The following is a 13,137-nucleotide window of genomic DNA, read 5'->3' on the forward strand; positions in this document are numbered from 1 at the left end:
TTATCTCTAGCCTCTTTGGGGCACTGTAGGGGGGAAAAGGTGTTTTTTCTATCGAATTCTGTCCATGTGGTGGAAGAGGGTTAGAAACAGGTCATTGGTGGAATGATAATCCCATTCTCTGCCTCTTCCTTAGGAATCTGTTTTTAGAAGGATGGGGTAGATCAGAATAGGTTTTCTCCAGATAACAAAACTCTTCTCCTGTTCCCTGGTGGGTGATGTTCTGAAGCTCAACTGAAGTTCAAAACCAACAACCTACTACAGCAATCCAACAATTCCAGGACCAGGATGTCAACAGGAGTCCAAAGACTTATGCAGGGGAGAGCATAACTACCTTGCCCAACAATGACCCTGAAGGTAGGAATATTGCAGCTGTAGCAACAGGCTGGTTCCAACTTTCATAAACTGAAAGCATTTCCACTTCCAATCAAGTTATCTTTTGGAATAATAGCTTCCACAAATTTATTTTATTCCATCAGTTTCAAAGAATACATGCCGGAAATAGAGTGTAAAGTGGTTCATATAGGACCGTCAACAAATTCCACTCCTTTGAGCATGCTAAGTCTCTAGATTTCAGAACTGCCTCATTTAACCTCGAATCCCTGGTATCAAGTCCTGTGGTCTTTCATCATCAAGATAGAGGGCAAGGCAACCTAATGACTGGGAAGACTATGTAGGTTTAACCTTGGATTGAAAAGGCAAGATCATTGGCTAGCTTGCAGTGCTAGCATGGGTCGGGCATTCAAGACTCTACATTGTTGAAGTGAATGGAGAATTGAAATACTTATATAGATATTTGATTTGACTATACTGTCTTGTGAATCTTCACTCCTCCATACCACTCTCTACCAAAAGCATACTTCTGCTTCAAAAATCAAGACAGCTTAGGTAAACTATTTTAACCTAAATTACATAGATGCTTACAGTTTTCAGTTTTGGGGGCGGACAAAGCCTCAACATGAACTTGAGGTGCGAGGAAAGTCTCAGGCTTTAAGTGTACTGTCCACACCCTGATTTGCTGAATGGCTGATTGGCTGAATGACAGTTGGACATTTGAAAGGATGTGGTGGCTTCAGATTTGTGTTTCATTTTTTTGTCTTTGCATGTGTGTATGTGTGTCTATGGAAATCAAAGAACACAACTGGGAGAATATATGAAAATTCAGTAATATAAAGAGTAAAAACAGAACACAGTCAAAGGCCACAATTTAAATCTCCTGGACATCCAGACTCTTTCGGAAATGACAGTACTAGAACTATTACCAGGTAGTAGGAATAGTGTGCCTATATGGAGGTGGACGTTGATGAGAAGCCTTGGGGTACTCTTAAATGCCAAAGGAGGCCACTGTGTACTCCAAAAGATTGCTGACCTCTACCCCATATACTTCAGAAGCCATTAACCTGCCTAGAACAATGAGTAAAATGCTTGAAGAGATATAAAAAGTACCATGCAAGTATTGATTTGTTAAAATATGGCTTTTGTTTAGGCTCATCACAATAATAAAAGTAATATCCTCATTTCTAGGACAGAGTCTTAGAATGTGGGAGATTTCTCATGCATAGGCCCCTCCCTGAGTGGCAAGGTCAGCATTTAGTTTGATCTGTTTTATTGTCTAGAACAAGGGGAAGGAACCCGATTTAGCCTTTTCTTCTCTTAAAACTATGAATCAGTAAATTGTGGGCCTGATGGAAAACAAATTGACTGAAGCAACAGGGAAGGTTAACATGGCTGGATTCTAACTGGTTGCCTTTTAGGCTATGTGGCCATCAGACTATTTGAACTACGATGACATTTTTTTTTTCCCTTTCATGACTGAATGCCACATTGGCATTGCCACCAGTCTGAAGAAGTTTCTTGCTGTCACCACAGAACACTTAAACAACGAGGATCCAGGCGCTCATGGCCAGTAATGTTCTCTCTGATGTGTTGTTGTGTCTGGGAGAAAAGGAGATGTCATATTGCTTGACTGTGGCCCATTTGACAAGGAATAAAGTGGTAAATGGAATCAGCAGGCAGGAGATGACTCAAGAGCAGGCAGTGCGACAAAAGCAATGGACAAACAAGATGATCATGGAGTCCAGCAGACACATTTCTAAATTAGTACAACTGTCTGATGAAGATGAAGGTGCTGGTCTAACAGACTGAAACGTTAGTCTGCTGAGCAACACTGCCGGGTCTCCACAGAGAAGCATTTTTTTTATTGCGGCATGTCTTTCATGGAATGAACAAAACTTTAAATAAATCACAATTACTTATTGCTTAGTATTTTGGATAATAAATTCTTTAGTTTTATCAGTACCTCACGGCCTTCAAATGTGCATTCTTCAGACAGTTCCAATCGCATATACATTCTTTCTCCTTAACAATAAATTATTCTTAAAAAAAGAAAAAAGGAAAAGATACATAATTTTAAAGAAAAGGAAAACCCAAAAAAAAAAAATACTTTGACATTTATCTTAAACTTATATGAAAACAACTCTCTTTATATGTTAGATGCTTAAATATAAATAATAAAGGACATTATGTTATTTACAATGTTACACAGTAAGTTGAGAGAGTAAAAAGTGACATTAACTCATAAAGACAGTAAATGATTTAAGAAAACATCCAAGTAATGTACAATATGTATTTACAAAAGAATATATAATAGAATTTGTGATATGTGGCCATTTCCTTTTGTCTGCGTTTCTTTGCAGTGTTTCACGGGTCTTTGTGGGATCGAAATCTCTGTGGCTGGTGGGATGTAGCCAGTACTAAAAGGTAAGACCAAGCCTTCCTTATTTTCACCAACGTGAACCATGCACCTTGCAACCCCAGACCAAAAAAGGAATCATTACTGAGCAAGTTACCCTGGATAAACTCCACCCATCTCACGACAGTCACACTGAAACAGTAAGAGGTGACACACTGCTGTTGTGGAATACATTTGCATACAACCCAGGCAAAGCGCCATTTTTTAGAGAGAAGGAGGCTGTCCAGGCATTCTTCAAAAAAAAAAAAAAATTAAGTCATACCAGGCAAGAAGGGAGAGGGGAACGGAAAAGGAATCTAGAATGATTAAAGGAATTTTGCACATATTATGCTCCACTGCATACCCCTCAATGGGATTACGATTTGGGGCCCAGGAAACAAAACAAAGTTGCTTTTTAAACTTCTGGGCACTTTCCATTACCATAAAACCCAAGATAGCTTGAGAATGTGGCAACTCAGCGTCACAGAGTTGTTCCTGTGGACACAAATCTGTTGCCAAGCGGGCAGCCTTGAGCAGTCAGCTGGCCTTGCTTGTCAAGGGAAGCTCTTATTCTATAGACAAAAGACTGTCCCAACTAAAATGCCACCTCTGTGAGTGACCAGACTCAAGTTGAAAGAAAATTTCCCCTTGGCCTAAATTTTCTTATGTACTTGCCATTTGAAACTTTACAGCAATTTTCAAAATGAAGAAAATGTTGTTCATTGCTCTCAATAGAAGATTCTATTTTGTTCTTGAAATTCTTCAGAAGGGGATATCTGAATACCCCAATGCCCAAAGACTCTGAAATCGAAATTTGTATTTTAATAAATGGTAGGAATTTTTTTAAACTGAAATGGTCAAAGGATGAGGGAAGGCCTTCGAAGGCAATATTCGAGTAATTTAGAGAACCAGTTTGGGCTGACTGTTCTCTTCCACCTGCCATGAGCTTAACTCATTGGCACAGCATTGGGATATCAGTGCAGCACTTGCTATTTGCCAGCAGCTCTTCTGTGGAGGTTAACAAACTGGGATACTGCGGAGCACAGAGAAAGTGGCAGGTGAACAAAGAAGGAAACCTTGGGATACCACGTACTCACAGCAACTTCGGGACCTGAAGACAGGCACCCCTATAGATCACAGAAACATAGGAGCTCAATGGTATGACTCATGCCCAGCCTGCATTTGTCTTCTAAGACCTCTTTGCATGTCATTTCTTCCCTTTTATTTTTAACTTAGAGATCTGGTGAAGAAATAGATTCCATTCACCTGCAACAAGAAGCAGGTACTCTCACTGACTTCATGCCTGACACTGAACCTCCTGCTAACCTGTTTCTCATGGTGCCACATGGCTCCTAGAAGACTACTTGGAACCTCAGCAAAGCTCCAGCCCTGATTTCACAGATATCAAACCAACCAACCCACAGATATCAGGCAGGGGATAAAATGGATCCTACGTTTTGAAAAAAAATTTCTCTTATTTTCCTGGTACCAGCACTTATTTAAATATTAATACCTACTAATATTTTTAATTCATATTGTAAATTCCTTGGATTTACAATTGCAAGAGAACGTAAAAAGTTGAGGACCAATCTTAGACTTGCTTTGTGACAATAAAGCAAAAATTAAGAGAGAGGGAAAAGGGTGACACAGGCTGTAAATGAAGAGGTCAGAACACAAGGGTCACTTTTGCAAGCAAAGGTGCGATCTTTCCAACACTATGGACATTTCCTGATGGACCGTCACTCATGGCAGGTTCCTAGGAATCATAAACAACATGCACATTGGCCATTCCTGACAAAAATGTTCATGCATAGTTATGACCTAGTCAAGGCAACAGTGAAAACCAAGAGAAAAGTATCATGGAACAGAGGTGTGGTCAACAAAATGGTTTAACATTTCAACCAAATCACACAGCTGTTCTCCACCCGTGTCTTCTATGCATTCCCTCCTTCACTCTACAACAGCAATATTTCCCTAGGATGTCAAGTTGCCACCAGGCACAGTCACCACACTGCACGCTCGGACTATTTCAGACCAACTGCTGAGTGTGCTGTTCAGGTTGGGCTTTTGGCGTTAGCTCATGCCTCTTCTGGAGCCGAGAAGACACAACTAACCTCCAGGTCCAAAATCAGTGAAAAAGACAAGTCAGAAATGATTGCACCTTTATCAGCCACGGTTTGATCCTCATCTGAATGAGCTGTGGTATCATCCCCCAGAGACAAAATGACACCGAGTCCTCTTAGCAGGTGCTGGATTTACCGGGTGGCAAACCAGAACCCATTTTCCAAGCTATCCCTAAAATGGTTGTTGCATTTTGTCCAGAAACCTAAATCAAAATAAAGGAAATGGTAGCTCCTTTTAGTAGGAGCATGCTGTCTTCTGATTAATAATACAGTTTTTTTTTTTTTTTTTTTAAATCACAGTATTACTTTCTTCCTAATATTTAACATGACGTAATGCAGTTTCCTGCTGTAATTAATAGTAGCATGCTGTTGGATCTACTATTATCTCAGAGCCCAAATGAAGCAAACCTTTGGCTGGCAGAGTAGACACAACTCATTTCATATACTGAAAGCAAAGAAAACTCCTCCGGAAAGAGAAGAGTATTTGGATGGATGTGCCATTACAAGTCGTACTGGTTGGGTGTAACCACAAGCAAACAGAGGGACAGTGGCAAGTCTTGCAAATCATACAACCAGTCAACATCATAATGCAATGCACAAGAAGCCAGCGAAACCTGAATGTGGGAGGTTTTGCTGAAATACTGTGGGAAAGCAATCACGGCAACTGTACAAAACTTGCTCTCAACATAACGTAACATAAAGGCACCGTTGATATCGTTCTCGTTTTGAAATACTGTAAAAAATTGCTACATATGGCACATAACACATTTTTACATACATATATTTAATTTATAAAAGTTTTTTTTTCCTGTTTTCTATTTGCAGAACTGCTAAAATAAAATAAATTGTTTAATTTAAGGTGGAATACTTTATTATATAAAATAAAGTTTTACAGGTGAATCTATGTGTTTATTTATGTTTTATACAGCAATAGGGTCTTGGTTAGCAATTACACTAGACAGCCTGGCCTGCAATTCTTCCTGTGTAGAGAAGCGGCCTGCTGGGTTAGTCCTGCACTCAGCCAGGCGGAAGGCAGGGGCTGCCTCGAGACTAGCTGCCAGGGGGTTCTGTATGCCCAGGAAAGGTGTATCTTCACCTACTCTTTCATCTTCTGTTTCACTCTCAGAGTTACTGCTCTCAGAGTTTGTGTTGCCGTCCATTTCCAACCTGTTGGCAATGTGGCCATTGGGCTTGGTTCTTTTGGCCCGCCGGCTATTGGCGAGTTTCTTAACAGGCTCTTGAGCTGGCTCGTACTCTTGGGTGGTTTCATACTCCTCATCCTCCACTATCCTCAAGGGGCTAGGGGGGAGGCTGTTACTCTCATGCGCGGGGTTGTGGTGGAAAGAGTTGAATTGCTGAGGGTGGTGGTCATACTTCTTCTCCCGTGGCCGTGGTGGTGTCACCAGCAGTAGGGGTCTCTCTTCTTCCACGAAGGGGCTGATTGCCATGGAGGGCATGGAGACCGTCATGCTGGACACAGGTGGAGACATTTCCGAAGGGGGTGATTTGGGGGAGCTTGGCGTGTGGAAATCTACAGGTGACATACGAGCCGGGGTGGTCATTGCTGACACATACCTGTGTGAGCACAGAATACCCCACATAAGTGTGGTGGAATAAGAGGCATAGAGCGGGGAGGGTAAGGGGACAGAGTTCATGATGTTATATAATCAGAGAATAAAGAATTTCTATTCACGGTATACATCTCAATTTTTACACTAGGAAATTCAGCACCCTTGGAATCTAAAGTTATGAAGCCAAGAGTTTTCTCACAGAGGCACATGCAAAGATCAGCTGAAATGCCTAGCTCATCAAAGCTTTTGGGGGTTTCAGTATCATCACAATTTAAAGTTAAAGCCTGTGAGCAAAGACAGGGTACTAGGTCCTGGAAAGTTCTCAGTTTTTAAGGGCCAAGGCTCAGGGATTTGGAAGGGAAAGAAGTATTACTTAAATACTATACCTTCCTAAAAGCCAAGGGGTCTTAGAGAATGAAGCCCAAATGGGGAATGGAAGAAGATCTAAGATGAGTTGCTGATAGCTGGATCTGCATGCATTTGGGTCTGTGGGCCTTGTTTCTCCTTAGCTCAGCTATAAGGTTATGTCTTATGAAAAAAAAAGAGCATAGTAACTTAGATTTATTCCTGATAACACTGCAATACATTTGTGTGCGTTTCATTTTTCCACGAAATGTTACTTCTTAACATTCAGTTTGCAACTATCCATCCCAGTGTTCAAGCCATTCAAAGGTAAGCCTAAAGGAAACTTCCGTTTGACTTGTTTTACCATAGTGGAGTCTATGTCCAATCTCCCATTTTTCTCTCTTCCAAAACACTTGGCTGCATCAGTGTTTGGTTTATTTATTTATTTTTTTCTGTCACTGCTCAAGAGTTGGAGGTACCATGTTACCTTACGCCATGTTCTGTCTGACAATGCTCATGAATCTCTCAAGACATTGAGGGCACTGTTTTGACCATATCATGCTTTCTTCCCCCAGAATAAGAAGGACCTAGGGAGGATGTGGCTTTGTCACAGTCACATTTCACAGCTTTTGATAAAAATGTAACCAATGCCTGGCACTAAATGACTCTTTCCTTCACATCAGCATTCACAAAGCCTAATTTGACATGACCTGTGATGACACAGGACACGATCATCTGAACTCTAGCCAACAGGAACAGGAAACCTATTAATTTTCTTGCATTTCAGCCATGATTCAGAGAGAGAGGGATGTGAGATCTAGCTGCGTCTAAAATGGGAAAGTGTCTGGGAGATTGAAATATTTGGGGCTTGAGTCTTCAGACTTTTTGTTGTGGGGGTACTTAAGTTCTCTGAGACATGCTAATCCAAATTTAACCAACATATAACAGTGAGTGATTCATCTTTGCTCTGCATGATCTCTCGGTTCAGGTATACTTCGTAGTCCTACATAACATTCGGGGTACCCAAGGAAGCCTGCTACAGCAGGGAAATGTCAACCTTTACAGATAAATGTCACATCTAGCAATGTAGGAAGAGTTTGTCCCTAACCTCATTTTTAGTCTTAAAAAAAAAAAAAAAAGATTGAATTAGGACAGTTAGATTTCCTTAATACATAAAGTTATAATTACATGAATTTGAGACTAATGTTTTAAACCAATTTTGGGCCCTGTCTACTTTTTCATAGATGGATTGAAGGGTAACCTCCAATTCCATAAAGCTTTGAAACAACATTTTGGGCATAAGGCCCTTGAAGAAGTGATCAGCAGGCTCTATATGGAAGCCAAGAACTCATCCTTTGTTCTAAGTACTTCCCAGTCTATGAGTGAAAGGTCTATCAAAATCATCTTCACCCATGGAGCTACCAGATAAGCAAAGATTACTGGGCATTATGTAAACTCTTAGCAAGTGGACAAAGATTAGACTGAGATGACAATAAGGTAAAAAAACTAAACGAAACAAAACAACCCCCCGACATGCACACACATTATATTTGAAAACAAACAGATAACAGCTTACTGATGGGGCTAGAAATGCTGGTGAGGTTTAACTCTCCCCCAGCTTAGGTAAAAACGCTAAAAAGAATCCATAACTCAATATCCCTATAGAGCATCTCTTTTGGTTTCCGCTCCTTCGTTCTTTATTTTACCTTTGCTGTTAACTTCCCCCGGGGAATCCAATCTCCCCAGATGCAAGCCCAAACATTTTGGAATAAAGGGGCATAGCAAAAGCAATTATCTGCTTTGACAACCACCTGTGAAGACTGCCAGATGCAGCATACAATATGTGTTTATTCATCCCTTCTTGGAACGTCACAGAAGGGATATTATACGGTGGAACACAAGCAGTTGCTCCCCCATGAAAGTCAGCAATACCATAGCCCTTGATTTGAGATAACTGAAGCTGGAAGGTAAAAAAGAGTTAGCACATGAGAGCATGAGGCCAGCTCAACCACTGTATCAGAGTTTGGATAACTGGCAAATTGGAATTTTAGAAGGGTCCTTATAAATCACAGATTCCATCTCTCTAAGGTTACAACTGAGACCCAGAGTGTGTATAAGCCTAAGATCAGAGCTGGGAACTCCAAGTTGGCTGCACCTTCCACATCAAATCATTCCAGCTCTTTAAGAGTCTGTTGCCTGTCAGCCACTGGGACGATGCGTGAAGCTCAGAAGAAATGCGTTCAGTCACACAAAAAGATGACTTCATCAACTAGGAGCACTCCTAGAACAGGCAAGTGCTGCCCCTTATTCTGTTTAGAGTAGACTTCCTTAGGTGAGACCGCAGGTGCTCACGGGGATTCTCTGACTGGGGTTCTCCTCTGCAGTAGCTTTGCCCTTCCTTCCGTTTTACCTTTCACTATGAGGAGAGTCTCGGTAGTAGTCAGGGGTTTCTCTGGCATGCCTGAGGAAGCTGTTATACTCTCGAGGGCCTCCCATGCCATTGAGCCGTCCTCTTGGGCCCCCAGCTGGGCTGCTGTGCCTACTGTTTTCTACCGATGACATCATAAGTACAGAGTGACTTTCCGAAATAATGCTCTCAGTGTGTCCATTGCTCCAGCTGGGGAGGAAATGCAAGAGGCAAAGAGACTTTTAAAAAATTATATGCAAAAAGGAAAATGAAAGGAAATGATCTGATAAATATTATCAGTGCATTAGCAGCTCACTACAACCTTACTTGATTCTGAAAAGAACTGCTATGAAGATATTGAACCGCCAACCTGTTGGCTAGTAGTCAAGTGCTTAACTGTTTGTGCCATCAGGGACTCTGTTCATTTGTTCACTCATTCAACAAATATTTATCAAACGCCACTATGTACTAAGTATTCTTACAGATTTGGTGTTCCCGAGTGCCTTAGGTTAAGGAAGCGATTTGTCCTATGGGCTATTTTTGGAAGTGTACTGCCACCCTTGGTAGCATGCTTTCAGGTATAGATCGCTGGAGCATTTGTGAGTTTCGGGTTCAGCTATTCAACTCACTCCCAGGTACATTTGCCAAGGCAATGCAGTCTTTGCAGGTAGTCAACTTCTGGGCATTATACGGAATCACAGACAGACTTTTCCCAGTGTAATGAAGCCATTCACTGAGTGGCTAAGCCAATTGTTAGAATGAGGAGTGACAGTCCTGGGGGGGTACACATCACTACTCCCTTTTTTTATATATAGAAAAATTGAGGCTCACATTTACATAGCAATTAAGTAGCAGAGCCAGTTGATGTCCACAGTCTGTTTTTGTCCAAAGATCATGCATTTTACTACACCTCACTGCCTTGTAAGTGTCTTGTGTTTAATTCTTAGGTGGTGATAGCAAAAGGCGATGTGCAGACATTCATTCTTACAGAAATGCCATGAATTTCTTTTTTTTTATTCTCGTACCTGTGACTAGGAGTCTGGGTGACCGTAGTGGAATGATGAGCTGTCGAGGTGTAGTGGCTGGTGGAAAAAGACGTCTCTGCTTCTCTCTCAACAATATGCTCACTGGAGATGACATTTTTAGACACGTACTGCTGGATAAACAAAGGCACAAGCTATTCTAGTATACCTGCTTCATAACACATTCCATTTCTCCAATGGCTGGATGGCAAACCCTATCCCAGCCACTGTAGCATTTAGGTTAGATGGATGGAGTTAATGAATTACCCCCTGAATTTGCAAATATATAGATCCTACAATCACAGCCGCATTTGGTCACAAAAAGACCTATTTGTTCTATATTGCTTCTAATTGATAACATGACCAGAATTCAATACAAATATCTGCCTAATATTCATTTTTATTATTGTCGCAAGTCAAAGAAGACTAACAAATATTCAGATGGAACAAAAGCATAGAGATGGTTTGTTTTATTTCATATTTCAAGTCAGTAGAAGAATTGAAAACAAATCCTTATTTTTTGCATCTACCTTTCTTTTTCAGCTTCCCAGTGCCCATGATACCCTAGTAGTGGGACTGAAATCTTTAACTTGTTACCTGCAGTCAGACTAACAACGCTACTGAGAGATCTGAAGAACTCATGGTGATTACCAGGGTCACAAACTTTGACAAAGCACATAAAATATAAGGGCTTTATATTTAGTGCAAGTACATTCTACTTTATTTTCATCATCAAACCAGAGTAGTTACTGTTGATTTCTTTCAATGAGACAGGCCCACTTTAAAGTTATGTTTTAAATGCTGTTAGTACTTACACCAAATTGAGTTAAATAACAGGAGAATGGATGGGAAGCAAGGGAAAAATAGTCTCAGATGAAATAGAGCACTTTTTAGTCTGATAATCTTGTGGGCCCTAAAGAAACTCAAAGAATATACAACTTAAATTTATGCTTGAAACTCTACCTGGTTCTCTTAGTGGAAAGGCTATTCCTTGTGGGTCTTCCTAGAAAGTACAGCTAGTTTGCTTTCGAGAAAAGTGATGAGGACACCATCAAATTTGCCATACATAGTGACTTACTTCTAGGCTATGTACCACCTCACTTTTGCTTCATGGAAGGTAAAGTAAGTTCAGTGAATGCAACGAAAATAATATTTAACAATAATTGAATGAATACTTGAATGCCATTGGGCTAAGTGTTTTATGCAGATTATTGTATTGGATGTTCACAAGAATATTTGAAGGAAGTATTATTTTAAGGCCTGTTTTCATAATGAGGATCTAAAAGCTTAGACAGTCTAAAGGCCAAGTTCACACAGCATGAGCCACGATTGGAATTCAAGGAGTCATTTTACTTCCTATATATTATAACATATACGGAGACAGATTATAGTTGTGTCCACAGTGAATGCATTTATCAACTGAGCAGAACATTCTGATGAAGGCTCTTAAGGGGAGAAAAGCAGCAAAATATGTGAACAACACCACCTGACTCCAACAATCTCCCGGAAGCCTTGCTATAAGAATTGCTGGTAGTATAATAACCACCAACTCTGGACTTGCGTCTATGCTCTATCTGCTTCATAAAAAGTATACCCTTTTCTACAGAATAGAAAATGGTACTGACATATGATTTTCAAGTTTTATCTATAAAAAGCCAAACATTAGAGTAAAATTATAAAAGACAGGAAGACAGATGATGGAATAGAAAGAGCAATACTTCAAAAGCCAGGAGATCGGAGCCTGGCTCCTGCTTGCTACTAACTCACACACAAAAAAACAAACAAACCTCATTGCTGTGGAGTCTAACTCACAGAGACCCTATAGGGCAGACTAGAACTGCCCCATAGGGTTTCCGAGGCTCCAAGGCTGTAATCTTTATGGAGGCAGACTGCCACATCTTTTTCCTGAGAAGCCACTGGTGGATTCGAACCACTGACTTTTCCATTAGCAGCCAAGCGCTTTTACCACTGCACCACCAGGGCTCCTTGCTACTAACTAGATGTGTGATTTCTGCTTCTTATCTGTAAAAAAAGGGTGGTTTGGAAGATGATTAACCCCTCTCCAGCATCTGTTACTCCATGATCTAGTTACATTTTAAAAGCTAAGTGCTTGGTAAAGTTTAAACAGAATATTTAAACGATTAAGGATATTTTTAATCTTGAGGGTCTGGCCTCATGTAGAAAGAGCCAGGGAAGAAGAAATCATCGTACTCTTCTAGTTTTGCTACCGAGAAGCACGTCTGCTAAGTCACCTGGCTTTTCTATGCCCCTATTTCTTCCTCTGTAAATCAGAATCAATGAATCACCAGGCACTGTAAAATGTCCCTAATAAAAATAGCTCTCAGTTTTTTTTCTCAGTTATCTGTACTCATCAGTTATAGACTGGAGTATCCTTTATTTCCAAATTACAAAAAAACAAAACAACAGTCCCCGTGTGATTCTTGTGTTTTTAATTTTATTATTTTCCCTTGCTTCCATTCTCCTTCCCCCAGCTGTGGGCTCCCTGCAAAACAAACCCAACATTATTATTCCAACCCCTTAATGAACACTTTTTAAGAGGAAATGTGCTGGTTTTACAGTAACCAAATCCACTGTAAAAAATGTCCCCATTATTTTTTTCCTGGAGAAACTTCAGATTCCCGGAAGCCGTGGTGATTAATGGCGACAGCTAAGAGCCTAAGAGCTTTGGAAAATAAACTTGATGGCGCCCGAACAGAGCTGAGATGCTCAGTTTTTTTCCACGGGCCAGAGACAACGTACATTTACCAGCTGAACGTTCTCGGGAGGTGGGTTAGGATGGTGAGGCCCGTTTGCCATGTTCACCATGTTGTTTCGCTCAGAGCGAAGACTCTGCCGGAGCCGGTCATGAAGCTTTTTCCGTTGTTTCCTGGATGTGAAAAAGGGAACAGTTACTTTTCCATTAAGTACACGCCTTAGTACA

The 13,137-nt window shown here is 40.7% G+C and overlaps 1 protein-coding gene across 9 annotated transcripts in view; it reads right to left on the reverse strand.

Moving 5' to 3' along the window:
* Nucleotides 1-2,484: 2,484 nt before the first annotated feature.
* The window catches only part of NRG1 (neuregulin 1), a 244,165-nt gene continuing 233,512 nt past the window's right edge, over nucleotides 2,485-13,137 (reverse strand). For 6 of the 9 annotated variants that reach the window (XM_049866729.1, XM_049866727.1, XM_049866728.1 and 3 more), the window contains 4 exons: nucleotides 12,957-13,083; nucleotides 10,200-10,330; nucleotides 9,178-9,384; nucleotides 2,485-6,426 (listed from right to left, as the gene is read on the reverse strand). In XM_049866729.1, the coding sequence (XP_049722686.1) occupies nucleotides 5,772-6,426; nucleotides 9,178-9,384; nucleotides 10,200-10,330; nucleotides 12,957-13,083 (1,120 nt within the window). In that variant the 3' untranslated portion in view covers nucleotides 2,485-5,771. Of the gene's footprint in view, nucleotides 6,427-6,808; nucleotides 6,951-9,177; nucleotides 9,385-10,199; nucleotides 10,331-12,956; nucleotides 13,084-13,137 lie in introns of all 9 variants that reach the window. The other 3 variants (XM_049866732.1, XM_049866731.1, XM_049866730.1) reach the window with 1 other exon arrangement.

The sequence above is a fragment of the Elephas maximus genome, chromosome 22 (genome assembly GCF_024166365.1).
Source record: "Elephas maximus indicus isolate mEleMax1 chromosome 22, mEleMax1 primary haplotype, whole genome shotgun sequence".
NCBI classification, from domain to species: Eukaryota; Metazoa; Chordata; class Mammalia; order Proboscidea; family Elephantidae; genus Elephas; species Elephas maximus.